This window comes from Antechinus flavipes, chromosome 2 (assembly GCF_016432865.1).
Source record: "Antechinus flavipes isolate AdamAnt ecotype Samford, QLD, Australia chromosome 2, AdamAnt_v2, whole genome shotgun sequence".
Taxonomy (NCBI): Eukaryota; Metazoa; Chordata; class Mammalia; order Dasyuromorphia; family Dasyuridae; genus Antechinus; species Antechinus flavipes.
This window is the reverse complement of record NC_067399.1, coordinates 341,523,973-341,546,085: the sequence shown is the minus strand read 5'-3', so window position 1 is coordinate 341,546,085 and position 22,113 is coordinate 341,523,973. Positions and strand designations below refer to the sequence as shown.

The window sequence follows — 22,113 nt, the reverse complement described above, 5'->3', positions numbered from 1 at the left end:
CCCAACACTTTTTCTATACCTTTTCTACTTTGATCTTCCTTCAGGGTCTGCTAGAATCATGATATAATAGGGAAGGGGAATGCCTATAACTTGTTGAAACTCTACCTCAGCTGCTTAATTTGCAATCAGCCTTTGGTATGGGAATGGTACAAATCATCAGGGTTTATAGGAGCAATGAATATTGGATCCCCATGCAGGAAGACAATGAATGCAAAACATCATAGTGCAAAAAGCAAATTTCAGTACAGATCTGAGCTGCTGACCACATCCCACTTCCCTAGCAGAAGAATAGGGACAGATTTAGAAGCTCTGAGGTGATATCTATTAAATATTAATAAAAAATAATCAGATCATACATTTACAAAACATTTTATTTACTTTATCTCATTTGACCCTCATAAAAATCCTTGTTAGGTAGGTAGTGACAATATTATCTCCATTTTATAGATGTAGAAACTGAGGCTTAAAGAGGTTATGAGTTTTACCCTGGTTTCCAGAGCTTGGAAATATTAGAAAGGGGACTTGAGTGTAGGTCATCTGACTTCTTATTTTAATAAATCGCTTTGGAACTGTTTTAAGGAATGTCTGGTGTCTCAGCTAGTCCAAAAGTCCAAAGTTGGGACATGTACTTCTGAAAGGAATTCTTTTTTTCTTGCCATCATCTTTTTCACCTTTATGGCATTACCTAGTTCCTTTATTCTTCACCCACCCCCATCTCCCATTCTCTCATTCCTTTGGGAGAGTAAGATCCAACTCAGAAAGGTTGGATCTTTTTGTCAAAGATTACTTTATTGGTCAGAAAGGAGAATCCCTTGCCCTTGTATATTCTTCCTTTTAATTTGTCAGAACCACAGCCATGATGAACCTTCATATGTGTAGTTTTCTACCAAAGGAAACTAGCATGCTAGTTTCTCTCTCTTCTTTTAGCTCTTTAATTTTTTTTTTTCAAACTTTGGTGCTTTGGGATTTCTTTCATATAAGAAAAAAAATCAGTTCAAAAATCGTCCTTATAGAACCATTTCTTAAATTAAGGAATAGCAAAACAAACTGACCACATCTTTCATTATATGTGAAATCTGCCATTCTTCTAATGGAGATATGGAAACTTAGACCTTTAGAATCAAGATTGGTCATTACATTACTTTGAATGTCACAAGTTTATTTTTTTACAATGAAAAACAATGTATGAAATGATTCTCGGTCTCTTTCTTTTATAGCGAATTGGATTATTACAATTCTCCCAGTGTCAATGCTCGTTGCCAAAAGATCTGTGATCAGTGGGATAACTTGGGGGCATTGACTCAAAAGAGAAGGGAAGCTTTGGAGGTGAGCCCTGAAAGGAAAGCTATGTTTCAAATACATTCCTCTTTTCTTTCTTGCTTCTTAATTTTCCACCATTTGGCCCAGAAAATCTCTCTTCCTCCCCCCACCGTAGTGCTTCCTTCCCTTATTTTATCTCCTTTCCTCAGTTCTAGGCCTCTCTAAGACTGGGAGGACAAGATTTATGATGTCCTGAGACTCCTCCACTGCAAACACCTGACCTAACTAAAATATGCATCTTCCACTATTCTGGACAAAAGATAGATTTTCTATTTAGTTCCTCTAAACTATGATCCTTTTAGTGTGTTTTCTTTTTTCTTCCTATTTCTTCTATTACTTTCTGTCCTCCCCTGCCCTGCATCTTTCATTGGAAAGAGAATCCAAGCATCAGAATACCTGGATTCAAATCCTGCCTCTTAGGTTTAGTGCCCATATAACTTTGGGCAAGTCACAGTTTCCTCGGGTCTCAGTTTCCTCGTAAGTAAAATGAAGGATATGGATTCAGTTGCCTCTAAGGTCCATTTTAGCCCTAGATCTATGATCCCCTGAACCCCTATTTTCTGTTTTAACTTCCTATTTCTGTTGATATTCAGCGAACAGAGAAGCTGCTAGAGACCATAGACCAGCTGTATCTGGAATATGCCAAGAGAGCCGCTCCCTTCAATAACTGGATGGAAGGGGCCATGGAAGACCTGCAGGATACCTTCATTGTACATACCATAGAGGAGATCCAGGTACTCACTTTCCCACAACATTTAAGTTCCCAAAAAGTAATGAATCTGAGCTAATGTGGGGAGATTTCATGCTACTCATGGCTCAGCAGCAATGATTCATGGAAGGCAGTGGAGGCCTGGAGGAAGTGGACTCAATAGGTAATATCCTCTTTCACTTCACCAAAACATCCCTCTTCCCTCCCCCAGGCTTATGAATGGCTGAATAGTCTATAGATTCTCGTGGTAATTCCTATCATTATCATTAAGGTTAAGGAAGTAGGATTTTTTTTTTTTAATTTCTTTCTAATCTACCATCTCCCCTTTAATCAGGTTGCATTCTGGTTTACACTTATTTTTTTTGGTGCTTTATTGCTTCAAGGTTGCCTTTTAATATTCATTTTCACTGGATTTTGCTTAGACAAAAATTATCTTTAAAGAGAGGATGCAGAGAGTGTTATTATTACACAGCTATATCCTTCTCCCATTAAGGATGATAGAATTTACTCGTTGCTATGATACAGGAAAACAGCAGCGGAGAGAGGAAGATACTTTATGAGATTTAAGATAAAATTTACTAGATGGGAAATAGAATAAAAGCTCCTCATTAGGTTTGTCTGCCCAGCATTTTCAGTGCCCACTTAATATATATCCATTGATTGACCAAAGTAGTAAAGTCCAACTCGTTTGATTAAGGTTTTTGGCTTCCATACCCTTGTGTCCTTACTCTAAAGAAAGCAGCTAATCTCAAGGAGCTATCTTGATTGGTGCTTTTCTCCCTAACTGGTTAAGAAAGCTTCCTTAACCATTTTGGCTTTTTTATGTTGGCTGTCTGCTCTGAATGGTTAATAGCTGTATAACCTTAAGTCATTCACCTTAAAAAAATTTTTTTTTCATCTGTATCATATAGGAGTTGAATTAGATCAGAGTTTGTGTGATAGGACTCATGGCAGTCTGGTAAAAGTCTATAAACCCCTTTTCATAGTAATATTTTTAAGTGAATAAAATAAAATATATAGAATTATAATTGAAACCTGTTGTGTTAAAATAGTTATTAAAATATTTTTCCTATCTAAGTTTGCAAGCCTTATGTAGTCTGTCCACAGACCTCAAGGGTCCTTGGACTCTAAGGTGAAGAATCGTCTGGTTTAGGTTTAATATTCCTTCCAGCCATAATTTTTTTGGCTGTCAGAATAGTTTTTAGTTGCTAGCATGGCAACAGGCAATCTTCTTAGCTTTCCCTGGCTTGAGATGACGGTGATTGTTCAGAAAGATGTGACTGCTTCAAGCAATCCAATATTCATCATTTCCAGTATTCCAAGAGGACCTAATGTTCTTTTCCATGGAAGGCATTTTAAACTTTAGACTTATGATTGTGTTTTCTTGCCATTTTTCCCACATTCCTGATTTCTACCTAGGGATTAACCACAGCACATGAACAATTCAAAGCTACCCTCCCTGATGCTGACAAGGAGCGACAGGCCATTCTAGGAATCCATAACGAAGTTACCAAAATTGTTCAGACATACCATGTCAATATGGCTGGGACCAATCCCTACACAACCATCACCCCTCAGGAGATCAATGGCAAATGGGACCATGTAAGTCAAACAATGGATTGGGGATCAGGGTGATGGGAGGGGAGAATGGAAGCAAGTTTGAAGGACCAAAGCAGAATTATTTAATTATTCAAGGACCAAAGCAGAATTATTTTATCATTCAACTTGTTTAGGCGCCAAACAAATCTCCCTTACCCATCTCTTCTGGCATTCAAGGTTCGGCAACTAGTACCACGGAGGGACCAGGCCCTGATGGAAGAACATAGTCGTCAGCAGCAGAATGAACGGCTCCGTAAACAATTTGCAGCCCAGGCCAATGTTATTGGACCCTGGATCCAGACCAAGATGGAGGTAATACTAAATGCAGAAATCTCCCCTCTTCCTTTCTCTCATCCATTCCCTATTTCCCATCTCTACTAAAACCCATTTCTTAGCTCTTTTCTCCTAACTTTCTCCATAGAAAGACCTTCTCTTTTCTGTCTTCGAAGGAGTAAACCTTAGTATCCCAAAGATACTTCTAAAATTTAGAGAAACCCATGCTCAATCAATTAATTATTTATTAGGTCTCTACTATGTTCAAAGCAACCTGCTAAGTACTATGAGGGATACAGAAGAAGTTTAAGGGACAATGTGGTACAGTAGATTCAGAGTTCTGGATGTGGACTCAGAGCATCTGTCTAAAGATCTCAATTCTATCACTTGTGTGACCTTGTGTATTTAATCTCTATTGATCTCAGCTACTTCATCCACAAAATAAAGGTGTTAGCCTTATTGAGAGGTATCAAACTTGGTTGGAAATCAGGGCCACTGACTATACATAAGGATCCCTCTGAGCTACATAGGGATTTAGAAAATCACAAATTAACATTATGTTTTATCATTTAAAATTTTTTTATTTTATTTAAACATTTTCCAATTACATTTTTATTTGTTTTTCTATGGGAAGTTTTACAGGATTAAATTTGACACCTTTGAACTAGATGAATTCTAAGCTCAAAATCAGTAACTGTAAAAACAAAATTCTCACCCTATAGAACCTTGCATTCTGTTTCAGGGAAAATTAACCCACATGAAATAACCAAGGAACAATGTAAACTGCCATATCATCAACTGCTAGACTGAAAGGTCCACATTCTTAAATACTGTATAGAAATCGGTAGAGGTTGTGGTGAGGGAATGTGACGTAGCCTCTTGGATGAAATAAAACATAACTTGATTTCTTTAAGGGTAATTAGAATTTAAATAGAAAGAGGCATCTCTCAGCAACTAGAACAGCTTCATCTACTATATGGAGGCAGGAAGGAATGTGATATTATGTAGTAGCCAGTGAAAGATGTGTCTGAAAAATAAGACTGCATAGGGAAGAAAGTTGAAATTATGAAAGGCTTGGAAAACCAGGCAGTGGAATTTAGGTTGAGTTTGTTATTTGCTGCCTTCTTTGATTATTTCAGCCATTCTAGAACTTCTCTCTCTCCTGAGTCTTAATAGGAAGTCTTGAAGAAATGCTGGATTCAAATGCTACTAGGTTAAACAGATTCAATTGCTGCCTTTTCTGATTTTACGTAATAAAAATGCAAAAAAGTTGGGTTTTTTCTTATTCTTTTTCAGTTTTGAGGTCTTAATCTTCTTTAACCTCTTTGAGGTTCCATGGGGAAGGCCATAACTCAGCGAGCCCAAAGGGTTAAAGGGCTGGAATTGCCGAGTTCCTCCCTAGAGGTTACACTGTGTGAATCCTTTGGTGGGGGTAACTTTGAGGCAATGACTCTCTCTGTTTCTGTAGGAGATTGGCCGCATCTCCATTGAGATGCATGGCACCTTGGAGGACCAGCTCAGTCACCTTCGACAGTATGAGAAGAGCATTGTCAATTACAAACCAAAGATTGACCAGCTGGAAGGAGATCACCAGCAGATCCAGGAGGCTCTTATCTTTGACAACAAGCACACCAACTATACCATGGAGGTAAACTCCCTGGAGGGACAAGCTGAGGATGTTGTTGGTTTCCCTTAACTTTATTTTTATTTTTTTCTTAACTTTAAAACTTGGAAACAGGAACCAGCTTTAATCCTTAAGAACAGTCTTCTTGGTGATCATTGATGCATATCTTTTTCTAATCTTCTTCCCTTTCCAGGAGTTTCTTTCTACTATAGAATAGCAATAGAATACATCTGCTAAAATGGAATGACCAAACCAAAGAATTTGTGTGTGTGTGTGTGTGTGTGTGTGTGTGTGTGTGTAAAACATATTTATAGGTTTTCACGTTATTTCCTTTAACTGGAAAGGAGTGAAATATTTGTTTTGTTTTTTATTGTAAAAAGTTTTTTGATGGTGGGGAGGAGAGATTTGGAATAATATATGGAAGATAAATTATACATTTTGGTAGCCTCCTACCTTTTTTCCTAGAACACTTTGCTATTATATTTCTGCCTCTCTCCATCCCCTTTATTGGTCATCCTCCTGACCCCTTCAATTTTTGTTTCTTTTGCTTAATTAGATTATGACATTAAATAGTCCTGTTAGTGTCAGCTCTGTGGTTGAGAATATTCCTGCCTTTGAATATGTTGTTCCAAAGGATCCTCATTGATCATTTGATAAAAATCAGTGTGAATTACCCAGATAGGTTCTTTGGTTTTCCAGATCCTAAGGGGGAAAGCCAAGAGTTTGGGTAGTTTAACTCTGCTAACAACAATGTTGATTCCGCAGCACATCCGAGTGGGCTGGGAACAGCTCCTCACCACCATTGCCAGGACCATCAATGAAGTGGAGAACCAGATCCTTACTCGAGATGCCAAAGGAATCAGCCAGGAACAGATGAATGAGTTCCGAGCCTCCTTCAATCACTTTGACCGGGTAAGTGTTTGACATATTGAACTTTTCCCCCCTCCTTCTTATCACTGAAACACAGCTTTAAAATGACCTCATGGTTAGGAGAAATTATGTAAGGTAGGTGTCCTTCACCAGAACCTAGAGATAGCTCTGAACATTGGGTCTCTCCAAAAGGGTGCCACAGATCTTTGTCTCTCTTTAGTCAATATTTTGGCTAGTGCTCTGGTTGAAGGCAAAGGTGGATGGCATGCTCAACAGACTTGGGGCTGGTAGGAAGCTAGATGGGATAGTTAATATATTGTTTTTGCTTAGTTTAGATCCATTATGCCATTGGATTAGGAAACCCCTTTGCCCAAAACATATCACAGCAATTGTTCCCTGGAACCCTGGTTAAGTGACTCTTGTGGGTTACACAGCCAGTATGTCAGACTTGGGACTTGAACCCAGAATGTCTTGATTCTTGACTAACTCTCTGTTCACTATTCCATGCTGCCCAAAATGTCAGGTTATGGAATCAGGATCAAAGATCTCCAAAGTCTAGAACAGTGAATAGTCTAATTAGATGAAATTTAGCAGAGTTAATAGTATTCTTGGACAGTTAGGTGGCTCAGTGGATAGAGCCATAGAGTCAGAAAGATTTCAGTTCAAATCTGGCCTCAGACACTTACTGTGTTAAACCACTGGAGAAAGAAATGGCAAATTACTCCAATATCTTTGCTAAGAAAACCCCATGGAAAGCATGGCCCATGGGATCACAAAGAGTCAGATATGACTAAATGACTAAACAATAAATACTACATTTGGGGCTTAAAAAAATTAATTATACAAGTATGGAAGGTGATAATAGGTGTGGCTAGCCAGTATTTGAAAAAGATTTGGAAGTTTCAGCTGACTACAAGTTCAGCATGAATCAACAGTGAGATATTATGGTCCAAATCCTAATGCACCCCATAGCACAGATTAGTAGAAGCAGAAAAGATTACAATCCCACTGTACTCTTACCATAGTTAGACCATATCTGGAATATTGGGCTGCTTTCTGGGTATAACATTTGAGTAAAGACAAAAAACAGAATAATGAAGTCATCTAAACCATGTCATGAGGATAGCTTGAAGAAACTGGGAATAGTTAGCTTAGAGAAGAGAAGAAGGGTGATATGATAACTTATCTTTTAGTATTTGAAGGGTACCTTTCTGGACTAGGGATCACATTTACTTCATGGGACTTAGGACTGAGGGCTAGAATGTTCCTGTCCACCCCATTCATTTTACAAATGAGAAAATTGACACCTAGAAAGATTAAGTGACGTAAAGTCTCACTACTAATAAATAGTAGGACCAAGATTTGGATAATAGTTTTTGAGATGCCACTGTATCTCACCGTACTTTAATTCTGCTCAAAGGAGAGAAGTAGCAGAAATTGTTAGAACTTTATAAAAAGCAGATATTACCTTGATTTTTTTAGGACAAACTTCCCAGTAATTTCAGCTCCACAGAAATGAAGTGGGTTACCTCAGAAAGTGAGCAAGTTCTCTATTACCAAGAGTCTCAAAGCATAGTATAAATGGCCACTTTTCAGAGATTTTGTATCAAACAATCTAGTTTTCAAGAAACTTACATGGCACTAGGCTTGGAATCAGGAGGACTTGAGTTCAAATTTGGCCTCGGACATTTATTAATTATGCGAGCTGGGCAAGTCATTTAACCTCTATCTGCCTCAGTTACCTCATCTGTAAAATGGGGATAAGAATAGCACCCACCTTCCAGGGCTGTTTGTTATAAGGATCAAATAAGATAATTTGGGTATCCCAATTTAGCAATGGCCTCAAGTACTTACTGTTTCTAAGAATTTGTGTTTTATGGGAAGAGCTGAGACCTCTAACTCTGAGGCTATCATGTCAACCAGTTTCACAGATCCATAAGAATAGCCCTGTCACCTTGGCCCCTGACACATCGGCACTCTAATGGATCTAATACATTCTAACAACCTGTCTCACAGAACTTGTAGGCCTACTAGATTGGAATATCCAATGCCTAGATTGGTGAGAGGGCAAAGCTAAGTAGCCTCTGAAAGCCAAAATGCAATAAGTACTCCTCTGTGTCTGAAATATACCTTACTTCCACCATATAGCTTCCTTTAAAGCCCAGCCCTTCCTGATGTGCCCCCACTCAATTGTTAGCACTCTCTTGAAATTTTCTTCCTTCCTTCCTTTTTGCTGAGGCAATTGGGGTTAAGTGACTTGCCCAGGTCACATAGCTAGGAAGTGTTAAGTGTCTGTCAGATTTGAAATCGGCTCCTCCTGTCCTCTTGAAATTTTCTTCTATTTATTTGTATCCTCCTCCTCCTTACCTTGTAGATAAAGATGAAGATGATGATGATAATAACAGCTAATTACACAGCACTTGCCAGACACTGTGCTAAAGCACTTCAAAATTATCTTATTTGATCCTTATAACAAACAGGTTACCTGGGAGGTGGGTGCTATTCTTATCCCCATTTTACAGATGAGGTAACTGAGGCAGATAGAGGTTAAATGACTTGCCCAGCTCGCATAATTAATAAATGTCTGAGACCAAATTTGAACTCAAGTCCTCCTGATTCCAAGCCTAGCGCCATGTAAGTTTCTTGAAAACAGATTATTTGATTCTTTTTCTTTGTCTACAATGCTGAGCACAGTACCTACATAGTAGGTATTTGATATTTGTTAAATGAAAAGGGTCATGGACAAAAACAAAATCTGAGTTCAAAACTGTCACTTTCTGACTGTATACCATCTTAATCTTTTCTAGTTCTCAGTTTTCTCATCTATAAAATAGGGGGAGTCATGGGAGAAGGTTAGACCAGAATGAGCTTCTAAAGTTCATAATAACATTCTTTGAAGCATAAACATAAAATCCTCAGGCTTTTGTGTTGAATCTCTAGTTGGGCCTCTCTGTTTGAAGTATTTTGGGCAGGTGGCTGGCTGCATTTTCTTCACCAGACCCATCTTGAAGGAAAACTCAAAATTAACATTGGTTCTCTTCCTTACTGGCTTCCTTACTAGAGTCACTTAACTCTAAGAGTAGTAGTTTTTGCCCTTTGATTCCGGTGGTTCTTATTCCACCACCATCCCTATCTCAGCCTTTCACGAGGTGATCCAGGTATATTTTCATGGCCATCTCCCATAGTGGTGACTTTGAATTCTGATCAACTGGCCCTCATTTAGACTCCAGTATGAGTACTAGGAAAGTGAGTGGAGGTGAAACCCTTTCAGAAGCCTGGAATGTATGGGCTCTTAATATAGGCCCTAGTATCTGTAAATATGGCCCTTAGAGTGGGCTAAGTGGCTCTTGAAAGATAGGATGGGCTGATTAGGTTGCTGCCTTCACATGGCCCTGCCTGCTTCATGGTACTCCAGATGTCTCAGGAGCCTTTAGTGGAACTCCCTGCAGACCCCAGTATAAGTGTGTATGGGAAGGGATGGGGGGAAAGGAGAGGGAGGGGGCCAGGGTTGATTTGGGAGGCTCTTGTTTTGGAGCAAGTTTGTGTGTGAACACATATTGAATGAAACCTCATTTTGGTATCTAACCTTATGCACTTTTATTTCCCCTTTCTCCATTCTCCCCTCACCCGCCTCACCCTTTTCCATTTGCATGACCATGTACACATCTCCCTTCCCATCCCTTTTCACTTCCCACGTCCACTTGCTTGCTTTCCCTCCCACCCTGCATGGCGCCCACTGTCCGCCTTCTCATTCACATCCCTGCGCATTTTGTCCTTCCCTGCCCATTTTCCCTCCCCTGGCACCCACTGCATGTCCTGCTGCCTGGCACACCACGGCCGCCCCCAGGATCACTCCGGCACACTCGGTCCTGAGGAGTTCAAAGCCTGCCTCATCAGCTTGGGTTACGATATTGGCAACGACCCCCAGGTACTCAACACCTGCATGGAACTCGGTCAGGGGTGGCATCGGGGGTGATCAATAACGTGTGTTTCTCCTTTTTCTTTTCTCTCTCTGTCTGGATCTCTCCCTTTCCCCCACTTTCCTATGTTCCTCTGGACATGTGCCTTACCTTTCTGACTGCGGCTACCTCTCCCTCTGAGGGGGATCCTTCTTTGCATCCATCTAAATTTTGAACTCCCTTCCCTGGCTGCTTTTCATGGGTATCTTACTTTCTTTTCTTTCCCATTACCTTTGCACTCTCTCCTTGCTGACTTCTGCCTCTTGTCCTTTACAATATTTTCCACCTTTAATTTGTATTTTTCTTTCCTTTTTAATTTTTCTCTCTTTCTTCCATCTGCCCCACCATCCAATAAACTCCTTCCCTCCTTTGTCTGTGTTCTACTTGTTCATGAACTGGTGTGGGCCCTTTCCTCTTCCCATCTTTCCTGCCCTCCCTTTGTCTAAATGTCACTGCCTTCATGCAGAAGAAGACAGGCATGATGGACACGGACGATTTCCGCGCCTGCCTTATCTCCATGGGTTACAATATGGTAACGTAAAATGGATGCCCCCCTCTTATTCCTGAGGGTTGGTATGGTCTCCCGTGGCCACATACCCTCATCTCTGCCCTGTATGAGGGGAGGGCTCTGTGAACCCAACCAGTGAGGTGAGGTCAAAGTGGAAGGGTTTTCTTGGGTGTAGGTGAATACTGAAATCTGAGGGGGTGGGAGAGGTGGAGTGAATAAATACAGAGACAGCTCTTATTTTCTTCAGTTTAGCCATAATAGCCCATTAGGGAATAAACTTGGGGGCGTTGGTCCTCCTATTGGCTTCCTTTCTTTGGGGATAAATAATGCTAAATCTGGAGAAGGAATGGAGTGATCTGGTGGGGAGAGGGTATATCAGAATATCTCTTCTCAACTATCTTGATGACTCAAATCATATACTGGCAGTCCTAGTTTTTTTTGTTTTGTTTTGTTTTTTGGGATTTTTTTGTTTTTTTTTACAGTGTCTGACAATATTTAAAGAGGCTTTTTCCCTCTGTGCTCACAAATATTGCCCTTTCCCTAAGAATATCTAACAAACACAATCTTGGAGCTGGTAATAGTTCTACATTTTTGACATGAACTTTTAGTTAATATGCTACTTCTTCTTCTTCTTCTTCTTTTTTTTTTTTTTTTTGCTGTTTAGTCATCACCTTAAATAGACTTCAGCTTGGCTGCTGTTGTCTTTTTGCCAGTGCATCTTTTTCCCTTCTCTTATTTTTATCTCATTTCACTCCTCATTGTACAGTGCTGAGTGGCAAGCCAGGAGTATAAAGATTTCTGTCTGTGAAAGCTTTTTCTTTAATGATTTTTTAGCCTTGGCTCACAGGATAATATTGTGCTGAGCCAAAGAGCTCTCTAAGGAAAAATAATCCAGGTATCCAAATAGAGGTGGGTTAGGGGTCTTAAATTAGGATATACCTTTGAGCTGGGCCCCTGGGACAACTTATATTTTGTTGAGGAGCTTTCTGTTCTCCCTTTGGAATTTCTCAGTCCCACAAAGTAGGGGTAACGTGAATCCCTCCATCTTTATATACTGACTGATATCCAGTAAGGCTAGATAATTCAAGAAGGTCACAGCCTATGGAACTGATGCAGATTCTGTCTTTTGTTCTTTAGGGAGAGGCAGAGTTTGCCCGAATCATGAGCATTGTAGATCCTAACCGCATTGGTGTAGTGACATTCCAGGCCTTCATTGATTTCATGTCTCGTGAGACAGCTGACACAGACACAGCTGACCAAGTCATGGCTTCCTTCAAGATCCTGGCTGGGGACAAGGTAAGTTAGCTATGTAATAGTCTTTAAAAAATAATAATAATATATTTCTCCATTTGCATTTAAAACAATTTTTTATATTTGTTTTTAAAACTTTTGAGTCACAGATTCTCCCCCTTATCCCTAGCTTCCATTATTGAAGTTATGTAAAATATTTCCATAAAAGTCAGGTTATTAAAAAAAAAAGATTGTTCATCCAAAAAAAATTTTTTTTTCAAGAAAAATAAAGTAAAAAAGAGAGTAGGGGAGAGAGAGACAGAGATGGAGATGGAGAGAGAGATGCTTCAATCTGTATTTAGACATAATCAGTTCCTTCTCTGGCTTTGGATAGGATTTTTCATTGTAAATCCTTTAGAGTAGTATTGCTGAGAACAGCAAAGTCATTTACAGCTAATCATCCTAGAATATTGATAATCATAGTCTTATTAGTGGCACTGGTATCTGATATACGAGTCAAGGAATGGGTTGCAGACAAAGTTTCTCCATAGCCATGAACACTTTTGTCAATTTTAAGAAAAAAGAGGGAGAAAATTAGTACATTGAATTTCCATCTTTAAACACACACATAAACACACACACACACACACACACACACACACACACACACACACACACAATCAACACTTGGGAAATGAAGAAAACAGATGAGAAATAAACAAGATGAAAGCAGTTAGCAATACAATTTAGAATAAGAACGGGAGTGGAAAAGATAAACAAAATTCATAAACAATGAGTAAATCTAATTTTAAGAAGAGAATAAAACAAAAAATTAGAATAAAGGAGACATTATAAGGGCAAACAAAATTTAGATTTCTGTATTCATCATCAGCTCAAGAAGAATGGCTATCTGTAAAAGTAAATGATAAAATAAAAACCCAAGGAGTATACATTCTAAATTAGACTAGTCTCAAAGAGTATCAACAGATAACCATTATAGCATTCCCCAGGAAAAAAAAGACCATTCATTTGTCATTTCTCTAAAAATTTACAAAGGTAACTTTGACTCTACATAAGATGTTTCAGAATAGAAGGGTTTTTACTAACTGCTTTCTTATTGCCTCCAAATATGCCCATTTCTCCAGTTTTCAGAGAATCCTTACTTAATCCATCTATTTCTATTAGCTCTCATTATTCAACCAAAATTGCTTTCTTCAAATTTATTAATGGTCTCTTAAATTGTTATATCTAATGGCCTTTTCTAAGTCTTCATCCTTCTTTGCAGCCTATGACACTTGATCACTCCTTCCTCCTAGACATATTCTGTAGGTTTTTGGAACACTACTCTCTCCTGGTTCTTCTGTTACCTATCTGACTAATCCTTCTTAGTATCCTTTGCTGTATCTTTAGCCAGGTCATGCCTTCTAATGTTGATGTCCTGGAGCCTTTTTCTTCTTTATCTATTTTACTTCACTTGGTGATCTCATCAGCTCCCATGGATTTATTTATCATCTCTATAATTCTTCTTCTTCTTCGTCGTTGTCATCGTCTTCTTTTTTTTTTTTTTTTTTTTTTTTTTTTTTGCTGAGGCAATTGGGGTTAAGTGATTGCCCAGGGTCACACAGCTAGAAAGTTAAGTGTCTGAGATCAGATTTGGACTTGCATCCTCCTGATTTCAGGGCTGGTGCTCTATCCATTGTGCCATCTATCTACCCCTATGATGACAAATCTTAAATCTACTTATATAGCCCTGATTTCTCTGTTGACCTCCAGGCTCACCAACTGCGTGTTGGAAATCTTCAGCTAGATATCCTGTAAATATCATAAATATTAACATCTTAAAAACTAAATTCATCATGTTTTCCCCCAAACCCTGTCCTTTTTTTAACCTCTGAATCATTGTGGAGGGTACCATTATCCTCCCAGTCACTCAGGGCTTACAACTTCTAGATGTTATTCTTGACTCCTCCATTCTTTACTCAATTGTCAAAGTGAATTTCCTAAAGTGAAAGTCTGACCATGTCACCCCTCTTTACTCCAATGGTGCCCTATCACCTCCAAGATCAAACATAAAATCCTCTGTTTGGTATTCAAAGTCTCTCATAACTAGTGTCTGGTCCCACCTTTCCCTTGATCCCACTGTGAATGCTGAGATGCAGAACTTATTCTTATGTGTTTGGTCCCTGCACTGTGCCTCCCATCTCTCAATTCCTGTTATTTTCACTGGCTGTCCCTCATATGTGCAATACTTTTCCTGCTTTCCCTAGCTTCCTCAAGTCCCATCTTCTAAAAGAAGCCTTTCCCAGTCTCCTTTACTTTTAGTACCTTCTCTTTTGATTATCTCCAACTTACCTTGTTTGTATAAGATTTATCTTTGTTTACATATGTTGTTTCTTCCAATAAAATGTGGGCTCCCACAACAGATCCTGCTCCCATTTTTGCCTTTATTTTATTGAGCACACTGCCTGACACATAGATGCCTAATGTTAATTAATTGACTGATTTTCAACTAGACCAATATCATTAATAAAAAATGAAAGAAAAAGAAAAATAGAATACACAAATACTTTTTTTTTAAAAAAAGTATCCCATCATGACCAGGCAGATTTATAAATGGAATGCAAGGCTGATTTAATACCAAAAAAGCCATCAATATAATTATAGCTATAAAGGAAAAAAAAAGTCTTATTTATTAAGGACATGTCTTAAACAGGAACATCTCTTATCATTCCTATTTATTATAGTTTTGGGAATCTTAGCAATAAGTCATGAAATACATTAATGAAATAAGCACTGACATTAAAGTGTGATTAAGAAATGTCTACCTGTAAATAAATTAATTTTATATGTAGAACACTAAGTCAACAAAAAATTAGTAGAGATATGTAAAATGAGCAGAGAACAAGATAAACCCATAAAAATAATTTGCATTTTTATGTGCTACTCTTGAGTCAAGATGAATTGATAAATGCTATTTATAATTCAGTTCAGTTTCACCAATGATTTTTCAGTACTCACTATGTGTAAGGATCTGTGTGCTGGGGATTCAAAAGCAAAAATAAAATAATTTTACATTCAAGAAGCTAACATTCATTTAAGGGGAGGGAAGATTAGAAAAATATACACAGATAATTCAAAAGAAGGACAAAAAGAGAATGTAGAAGAGCTCTATCTGTCAGTTTATGAATCTGTCATTTATCTTGGATGCCTTTTGTTTGTATGTCACATTCATTTTTTTAAACTATACAGTTTACTGTATTTAATAATATTCAAGGGGAGTGACTTTTGAACCAGCAATTTCATGTATAGGCTTATGTTCTAAAATTGTAGGAAAGGAAGGACATATAGAAAGATAGTATGGCATAAAGAATGGTGTGCTGGATCTGGAAATAGAAAGACATTAATTTTTTAAAATAACTTTTTATTGACAAAACCCATGCCAGGGTAATTTTTTTACAGCATTATCCTTTGCACTCACTTCTGTTCCGATTTTTCTCTTCCCTCCCTCCACCCCCTCCCCCAGATGGCAAGCAGTCCTTTACATGTTAAATAGGTTATAGTATATTCTAGATACAATATATGTGTGCAGAACTGAACAGTTCTCTTGTTGCACAGGAAGAATTGGATTCAGAAGGTATAAATAACCCTGGAAGAAAAACAAAAATGCAAGCAGTTTATATTCATTTCCCAGTGTTCTTTCTTTGGGTGTAGCTGCTTCTGTCCATCCTTGATCAATTGAAAGTGAATTAGCTCTCTTTATCGAAGAGATCCACTTCCATCAGAATACATCCTCAAACAGTAGTATAATTCGTTGTTGAGGTATATAATGATCTCCTGGTCCTGCTCATTTCACTTAGCATCAGTTCGTGTAAGTCTCGCCAGTCCTCTCTGTATTCATCCTGCTGGTCATTTAGAAAAACATTAAATTAAATTAAGTCCTCCCTCTGATATATAGAGTTACATGACCATTGACAAATCAAGTTCTACCAGCTCCAGTTTCCTCATTTATAAAATAAGGGATTTTAACTTGATAACTAACCTCCAAGGTCCTTTCCATCTCCAAAGCTATGGTCCAAACCAAAAAAACCAGAACAATCTTTTCCAACAATTTGAGAATGACTGAATAAATTACAGCCCTATAGACTATTACCATAATGAAATATTGCAGTGCTATAAAAATAACATGTAAAATGTGAATTGTAGAATTGTAGTATGATGGCTGAGTGAAGGCAGTACTGGAAATGGAGTCATATTAATTACTACTTTTTTTTCTTTAAAGAAAGAAAGGAAGAAAAACTGAGTCAAATTGAGTAGAATGTTAGATAGGATTAGAAGGAGACTCAGTTCACTAGACTTGGTGGCACACACCCACAATCTAGAAGCTTGGTTGAGTTTGATAAGTTCTGAACTGCAGTTGGGATAAGAACCAATCAGATATCTGTACTAAGTCAGGCACCAATATAGTAAGCCCTCTGGGAATGTTGACAAAGGGGACCTTGACCCTAACAAGGATCAAACTGACCTAGGTTGGAAAAGGAGCAGATCAAAGCTATTGTGCAATCAGTAGTAGGGTGTGGCCAACACATTTCTGAGATAGGGAGACCAGTCTCAAAAAAAGGTAGTGGGGAGAGGAAGAAGGGACCAGAGCAAGAGTGTATTATTTGCTTGTTTAATGTTCTTTTGATTCAACTTCATTAAAAACCAGGGGTTAATTTTGTTCCTTGTTTTGTGTGACTTTTTTTGTGTTTGGATAGTTACTGAGCACTTCTCCCTCAAGAGTAAAGTATTTTTTTTTAAAATTTTATTTTATTTAATAATAACTTTGTATTGACAGAATCCATGCCAGGGTAATTTTTTACAACATTATCCCCTCAAGAGTAAAGTAAAAGGGGAAAGCTTTTGTTCTGCGTTTAAAAGAGTAAGAAAGGATGATCCCTTAGCTGATTTGTGAAGGGCATACCTACTTTTCTATTAATTTGGATCTCTCCCTCTTATGCCATGTACCCAAGACCAATAATCTAAATTAAAGTATTTTTGTTGTCCCTCATGGCCATAATTACCATATGCCTTCCTAAAAGGCTCTGTTCTGATTTGGATGTGAACAGTCCTATAAGGTATAAGTGTGAATTGAAAATGGTTGGAATTTTTATCCTTCCTAGGAAGTGTTCACATCAATAACAATCTTTTTAAAACCCTCTTAATTTGGACAGATCTAAAGAAAATGGAATCTCATTTAAAGTTTGGTATTGAATGGGTCTGATTGGATGATGTATTTCTCAGTATTGTCACATGATCCAGAACTGGGACCTTGGGAAGTCATTTGATCTCTGGAGGGATGAACTTTGAATTTAGAGATACAGAAAATTGCAGGAAGTGACTTGACCTGTGGGAGGCAGCCAACATTGGTGTCCATTGGTCAAGGATGGTTATGTCCTTTTAGTCTATCCAATGAGAAGGCTCAAGTCTTTTGCTTTTAAACCCTGAACAAGCGGGAAGCTGGCCAGGTTTTAGGAGAACATGGTGGAGTTGGGATGGCTCCCAGGTGTATCTGGGCCTCTCCCTGCAAGGATTAAATAAATGTTTTCTCTTTCTATCTGATGATGTCTTTGATTAATTAATTGGGAAGGGAGTCTTGCATCCCACCAGTCCCACACAGTATTTTAGGGTCAAGATATTCTTGGTGTTTTTAAAATCACCTCATAGAGAAGACCACTTCTATTTGGTCTTCATAAGGTCTATTTGAGAATCAGGGAATGTTGGTTAAATTCTTGAAAGAGGCATCTCTCTCCTATTTCCCTGTACCTTTTAATAGAAATGTTAATTTTAAGGGTTTTTTTTTAAACAATAAAAAATGAAATAAACAGTATTATGCCTAAATCATATGCAAAACCATGAAGTTCAAACCATTTCTACTATAGACAAGGGGCAATACTGCATTTATTTGTAGTTTCTTTTTTTCTTGCCTCATACAGATATTTTGTCTCGACTTTGGTGTTCCAAACCTTATGAATCTTGCTTTTATATATTTTCTTTCTAATAGAAGTTACTTATTACAGTGAAATGCTTGCCTGGGAGGAGCCCCCTGCCTTTCTTCCCAACTGCTTTTTGTCCTTTACCCCTAAATACCCTTCCTTCTTCTTCCTGTCATATTTCCTGTTAAAAACCCCAAACTTACTTTACCCAGCACTAGACTAAACTATGTCCTGAACCTAACCCCTTTCTAGGATATCATTCATAAATCCAACCAGCCTAATCTTGTTCAGGTCCATTCCAATGGGACACACCTTTGGGAATCTAGCTTCTGGTTCTTTAGAACTTTTATTTCCTCCATGACTCAGTGATAGTTTTTCAGGAACTTTTCCATTGTTCCTTTCAAAACTGTTTACCTCTTCCCATCTAAACATGATTTTATAGACTTAGATTCTATTCTTTCTTAGCCTTCATCCTCCTGGAACGAAAGATTCTAATCTTTTAAATTCTGTGAGGGAAGTCACAGGGAAAGGATTATTCTTCCCGTTTTACAAAAGACATTTAATTACCCTGTTCTCTCTGAATGCTCCCATGGAATGCTCCATGTTGTTATGACATGGTTGTCAGAAAACTTCTTGGGACTTCAGTGATGCCTAAAACACATTAGTTACATTTCCAGCCACCAGGGTTCTGTTTTGATCTCTAACTTTACAATGGAAGGACATATCAGAGGAAGATAATAAATTGGAACCCATAGAATAGTCACAATCTGGTCAAATGACTATAGGAGGTGAGGAGTAGAGAAGAATGTAGGCTGGACTGAGGTCAGAGGCAAGAGCCAGGATCATGCCCCCAGAGGAAGAATTAAAAAAAAAAAATCTCATTTTATAGATTAAGAATTAGCAGATTTACTAAAATTTACTATAATACAAGGAGTGTAATACAAGTGGCTTGGCTTGACCAGGTTCATACAGCTAAGTGTCTGAGGTATTTAGGCCTGGCACTCTTATCTACTTCACTAACTAGTTGAATTACCTAGTTTTGGTTTATCCTAATGTACAATCCTGCCCTTCTACATATCACTCCTTGGTTATATTGTCAGGTACAATATTTGAACCATGAATCTTCCCCAGGACCACGTTACTCATGTTTTTATATACAATAAGGAACATTCAGTTTGTTTGGACCACTTGCATAAGATGCTATAGCAAAACACAAGTCCTTATTCTTTAGAAAAGAGATTGGTCAAGGTTAGTAGATCCTGTTCTTCTGTGTGTTGATGATAAGACTATGGGGAGGGAATCTCATGAGCAATGGGAAGGATCATAGAAATGGTGACTGTAAGCCTCACAAAATCCTCAGCAGTCATAATGTAGGTAAGTGATCTCTATTATAGATATTGCCTGTAACTATATTTCTTTGTTTTCTTTGCAGAATTATATCACCTTGGATGAACTACGCCGGGAGCTCCCTCCTGACCAAGCAGAATATTGCATTGCACGGATGGCCCCTTATACTGGCCCAGATGCAGTGCCTGGTGCTCTGGACTACATGTCCTTCTCCACAGCCCTTTATGGTGAAAGTGACCTTTAACCGTACTCTTAGTCACCCTGCCACACAAACCCCCTTTCTTTATTATCATACAAATCCCCAAACTCTACCAGGGCTCTTCTTCCTGTCCAGATGCACCTTTCTTTCTGTATGCAATGCAAGCCCTTTCCCCAGCTTTGCCTCCTTTGTTGATCTGTCCTCTACCTTCTCCTTACTTCTCCTTTCCCCACCAAACCCTGGGGTTTTTGTGTCAACTCATAAGTTCCCGTCATCTTCAGGGATGGGACAGACATTGAATCTTCCCACCCTCTGAAAGTGGTAACAGTTTACAAAATTATTTTCTGCAAAAAAGAAAAAAAATGTTAAAAAAAAAAAAAAACAAACCAAAAAACCCACATATTTTATTATAGAAAATAAAGGTATTTTTTCTCCACCTGACTGAAATGGATAAGGGGAAAATAGAAATATTTGCACCACATGTTTTGTTTGTTGTGACATAGGAAAATAAGCAAGCACAATGCGACATTCCATTCTTTTAAAAAATTATATCTATATATATAATTTTTTAAAAAAGAATTTATCTTATCTGTTCCATCTTTTGTGTCCATTCCTCTAATCTCACATCTTTCAGTGGGGGGAGGAAATTTTGTCAAAAGACACACCAGGTGCATGTGTGTTTGCTTGATCACTCGTTTCATGGAAATATTTTATGATATTAAAAAAAAAAAAACTTCAGATAGCTGTTTTTTAGAAAGACAAATAATTTACATGGCTTGTCTTTTCATATTTAATTCCAGAGATATGATGATCAGTTTCCTCAGTGCACAAAATATTTTTTGTTTTGTTTTGTTTTAATTATTTTAAAGTTGTCTATTAAAAAAAGATCAGGACAAACTTGCAAAGAGTGAATGACTTTGATATTGCTTGTCACAAACCATATTAAAAACAAAGCAGCATTCTTGTGATAACTCTTTGCTGTGTCATATCTTTCTGCTGTTGAAAAATTGCATGGGACCTCATGGATGTATGTAATACTAGTCTCCATATTGTTTTTTTTTTCATGCAGATCCTGAAGTTATAGTGCAGAGTCCTGCATCCTGTTCTGTTTGCTTTGCTTCTTTACTTCCCTGGACTAGGTTCTCCTCATGTATAAATGGAGCTGGGGAACTAGGGAATTAGGGAACTGGATAGAAGTTAACCATCCTTCTGAAGGAATCCTTTTGTTGTTTGACCAAAGGCAAGCCACTTAATTGCTCTTTTTTTCAGACAGTTTGCTAAGCCTGCCACCTGAATTGGTGAAGGAGTGTCCACAGTCACAGTTCCCTACACTGATGAATTCATAGGTCTAATCCTCACTCCGCCAAATGGATATTATATCTGCCCTAGTTACATCATAAAATTAAATGAAAGTATGGGTACGTTCCAGTTTCTTAAATTCAGGGGAATGTATCCCTTCCCTCAGATGGATGATTGAACCTTAACTTTATTGATTTTTCATGATTCAACCAACTGAAGAACTTAACTCATTTGATAGAACAGTGTTATATGAGATGTTTTGAGAGTCTACAGAAGAAATGAACTTAGCAACTGAAAGACAAATAATGCTTCAAAGTACAGGAGACTTCTGTCTGAAAAAAGGGTTTTTATGATCTTGGGATTTGGTCATTTAAGTAAATCATAATATGTCTGACATATGTGGAAACAAGTCTACTTCTAGCGGTAGATGATCTCTTGTTAAAAGAAAATAATTCATATGGAGTTTAAATTTGCTTGGCCCAGAGTCAGAAAGACTTACTTTCTTGAGTTCAAATTCAACTTTAGACACTTAAACTGTGTGAGCCTGAACAAAGTCATTTAACCCTGTTTGCTTCAGTTTCCTCCCCTGTAAAATGAGCCAGAAAAAAAAAAAAAAGGCAAACCATTCCAGTGTCTTTGCCAAGAAAACCCGAAATGGGGTCACAAATGGTTGAACAACAACACAACAAAATTCACTTCTATGTTGGTGCAATATATTCAGACCAGGAATATTCAAATTATCCTACCTCTTCCAACTTAGGCTCTGCTGTGAAATCACTGATTCCAGTGAAAATAAGTGTTGTGGGCTCAGTTTCATCGTTTGAAAATATATGCAATTAAAATCCCCTTATTTTTCCTTCCTTGATATACTTGCCCTTTTCCAAGGAAAATTTTTTTCCCCAATAACCTATAGAGTAGAGGATTCATATTTTTAGGCTTCTCAATCTAAATCTTTTTTGGGGAAACCAACTTGTGTCTTGTGACACATTTGTCCTTTAGAAATAGAAGAAACTATACTTACTGAAGGTCATATCCAGCTTTTTCTTGCTCTTTTATGCTTGTTTGGAGTCGAGATTCTGAGTCCTATGTTCTGATAGGGAGTTACTAGGCAACTGTCCCATTTGAGCAAGAACTAATTAATTGTCCTTTTCAGCTGCTTTTGGTAGTCAGCAGATTTCTGCTAAGTCTTAATACAAATAGAAGC

At 38.0% G+C, this 22,113-nt stretch overlaps 1 protein-coding gene across 3 annotated transcripts in view; it reads left to right on the top strand.

Annotated features, from left to right (window-relative positions):
• The window catches only part of ACTN1 (actinin alpha 1), a 129,804-nt gene extending 109,223 nt beyond the window's left edge, over positions 1-20,581 (top strand). Inside the window, exons 13-22 of one of the 3 annotated variants that reach the window (XM_051977888.1) lie at positions 1,218-1,326; positions 1,914-2,054; positions 3,449-3,631; positions 3,806-3,940; positions 5,370-5,549; positions 6,291-6,437; positions 10,243-10,323; positions 10,821-10,886; positions 12,000-12,158; positions 19,497-20,581. In XM_051977888.1, the coding sequence (XP_051833848.1) occupies positions 1,218-1,326; positions 1,914-2,054; positions 3,449-3,631; positions 3,806-3,940; positions 5,370-5,549; positions 6,291-6,437; positions 10,243-10,323; positions 10,821-10,886; positions 12,000-12,158; positions 19,497-19,655 (1,360 nt within the window). In that variant the 3' untranslated portion in view covers positions 19,656-20,581. The remainder of the gene's footprint in view (positions 1-1,217; positions 1,327-1,913; positions 2,055-3,448; positions 3,632-3,805; positions 3,941-5,369; positions 5,550-6,290; positions 6,438-10,242; positions 10,324-10,820; positions 10,887-11,999; positions 12,159-19,496) is intronic. The other 2 variants (XM_051977890.1, XM_051977889.1) reach the window with 2 other exon arrangements.
• The last annotated feature ends 1,532 nt before the right edge of the window (positions 20,582-22,113 follow it).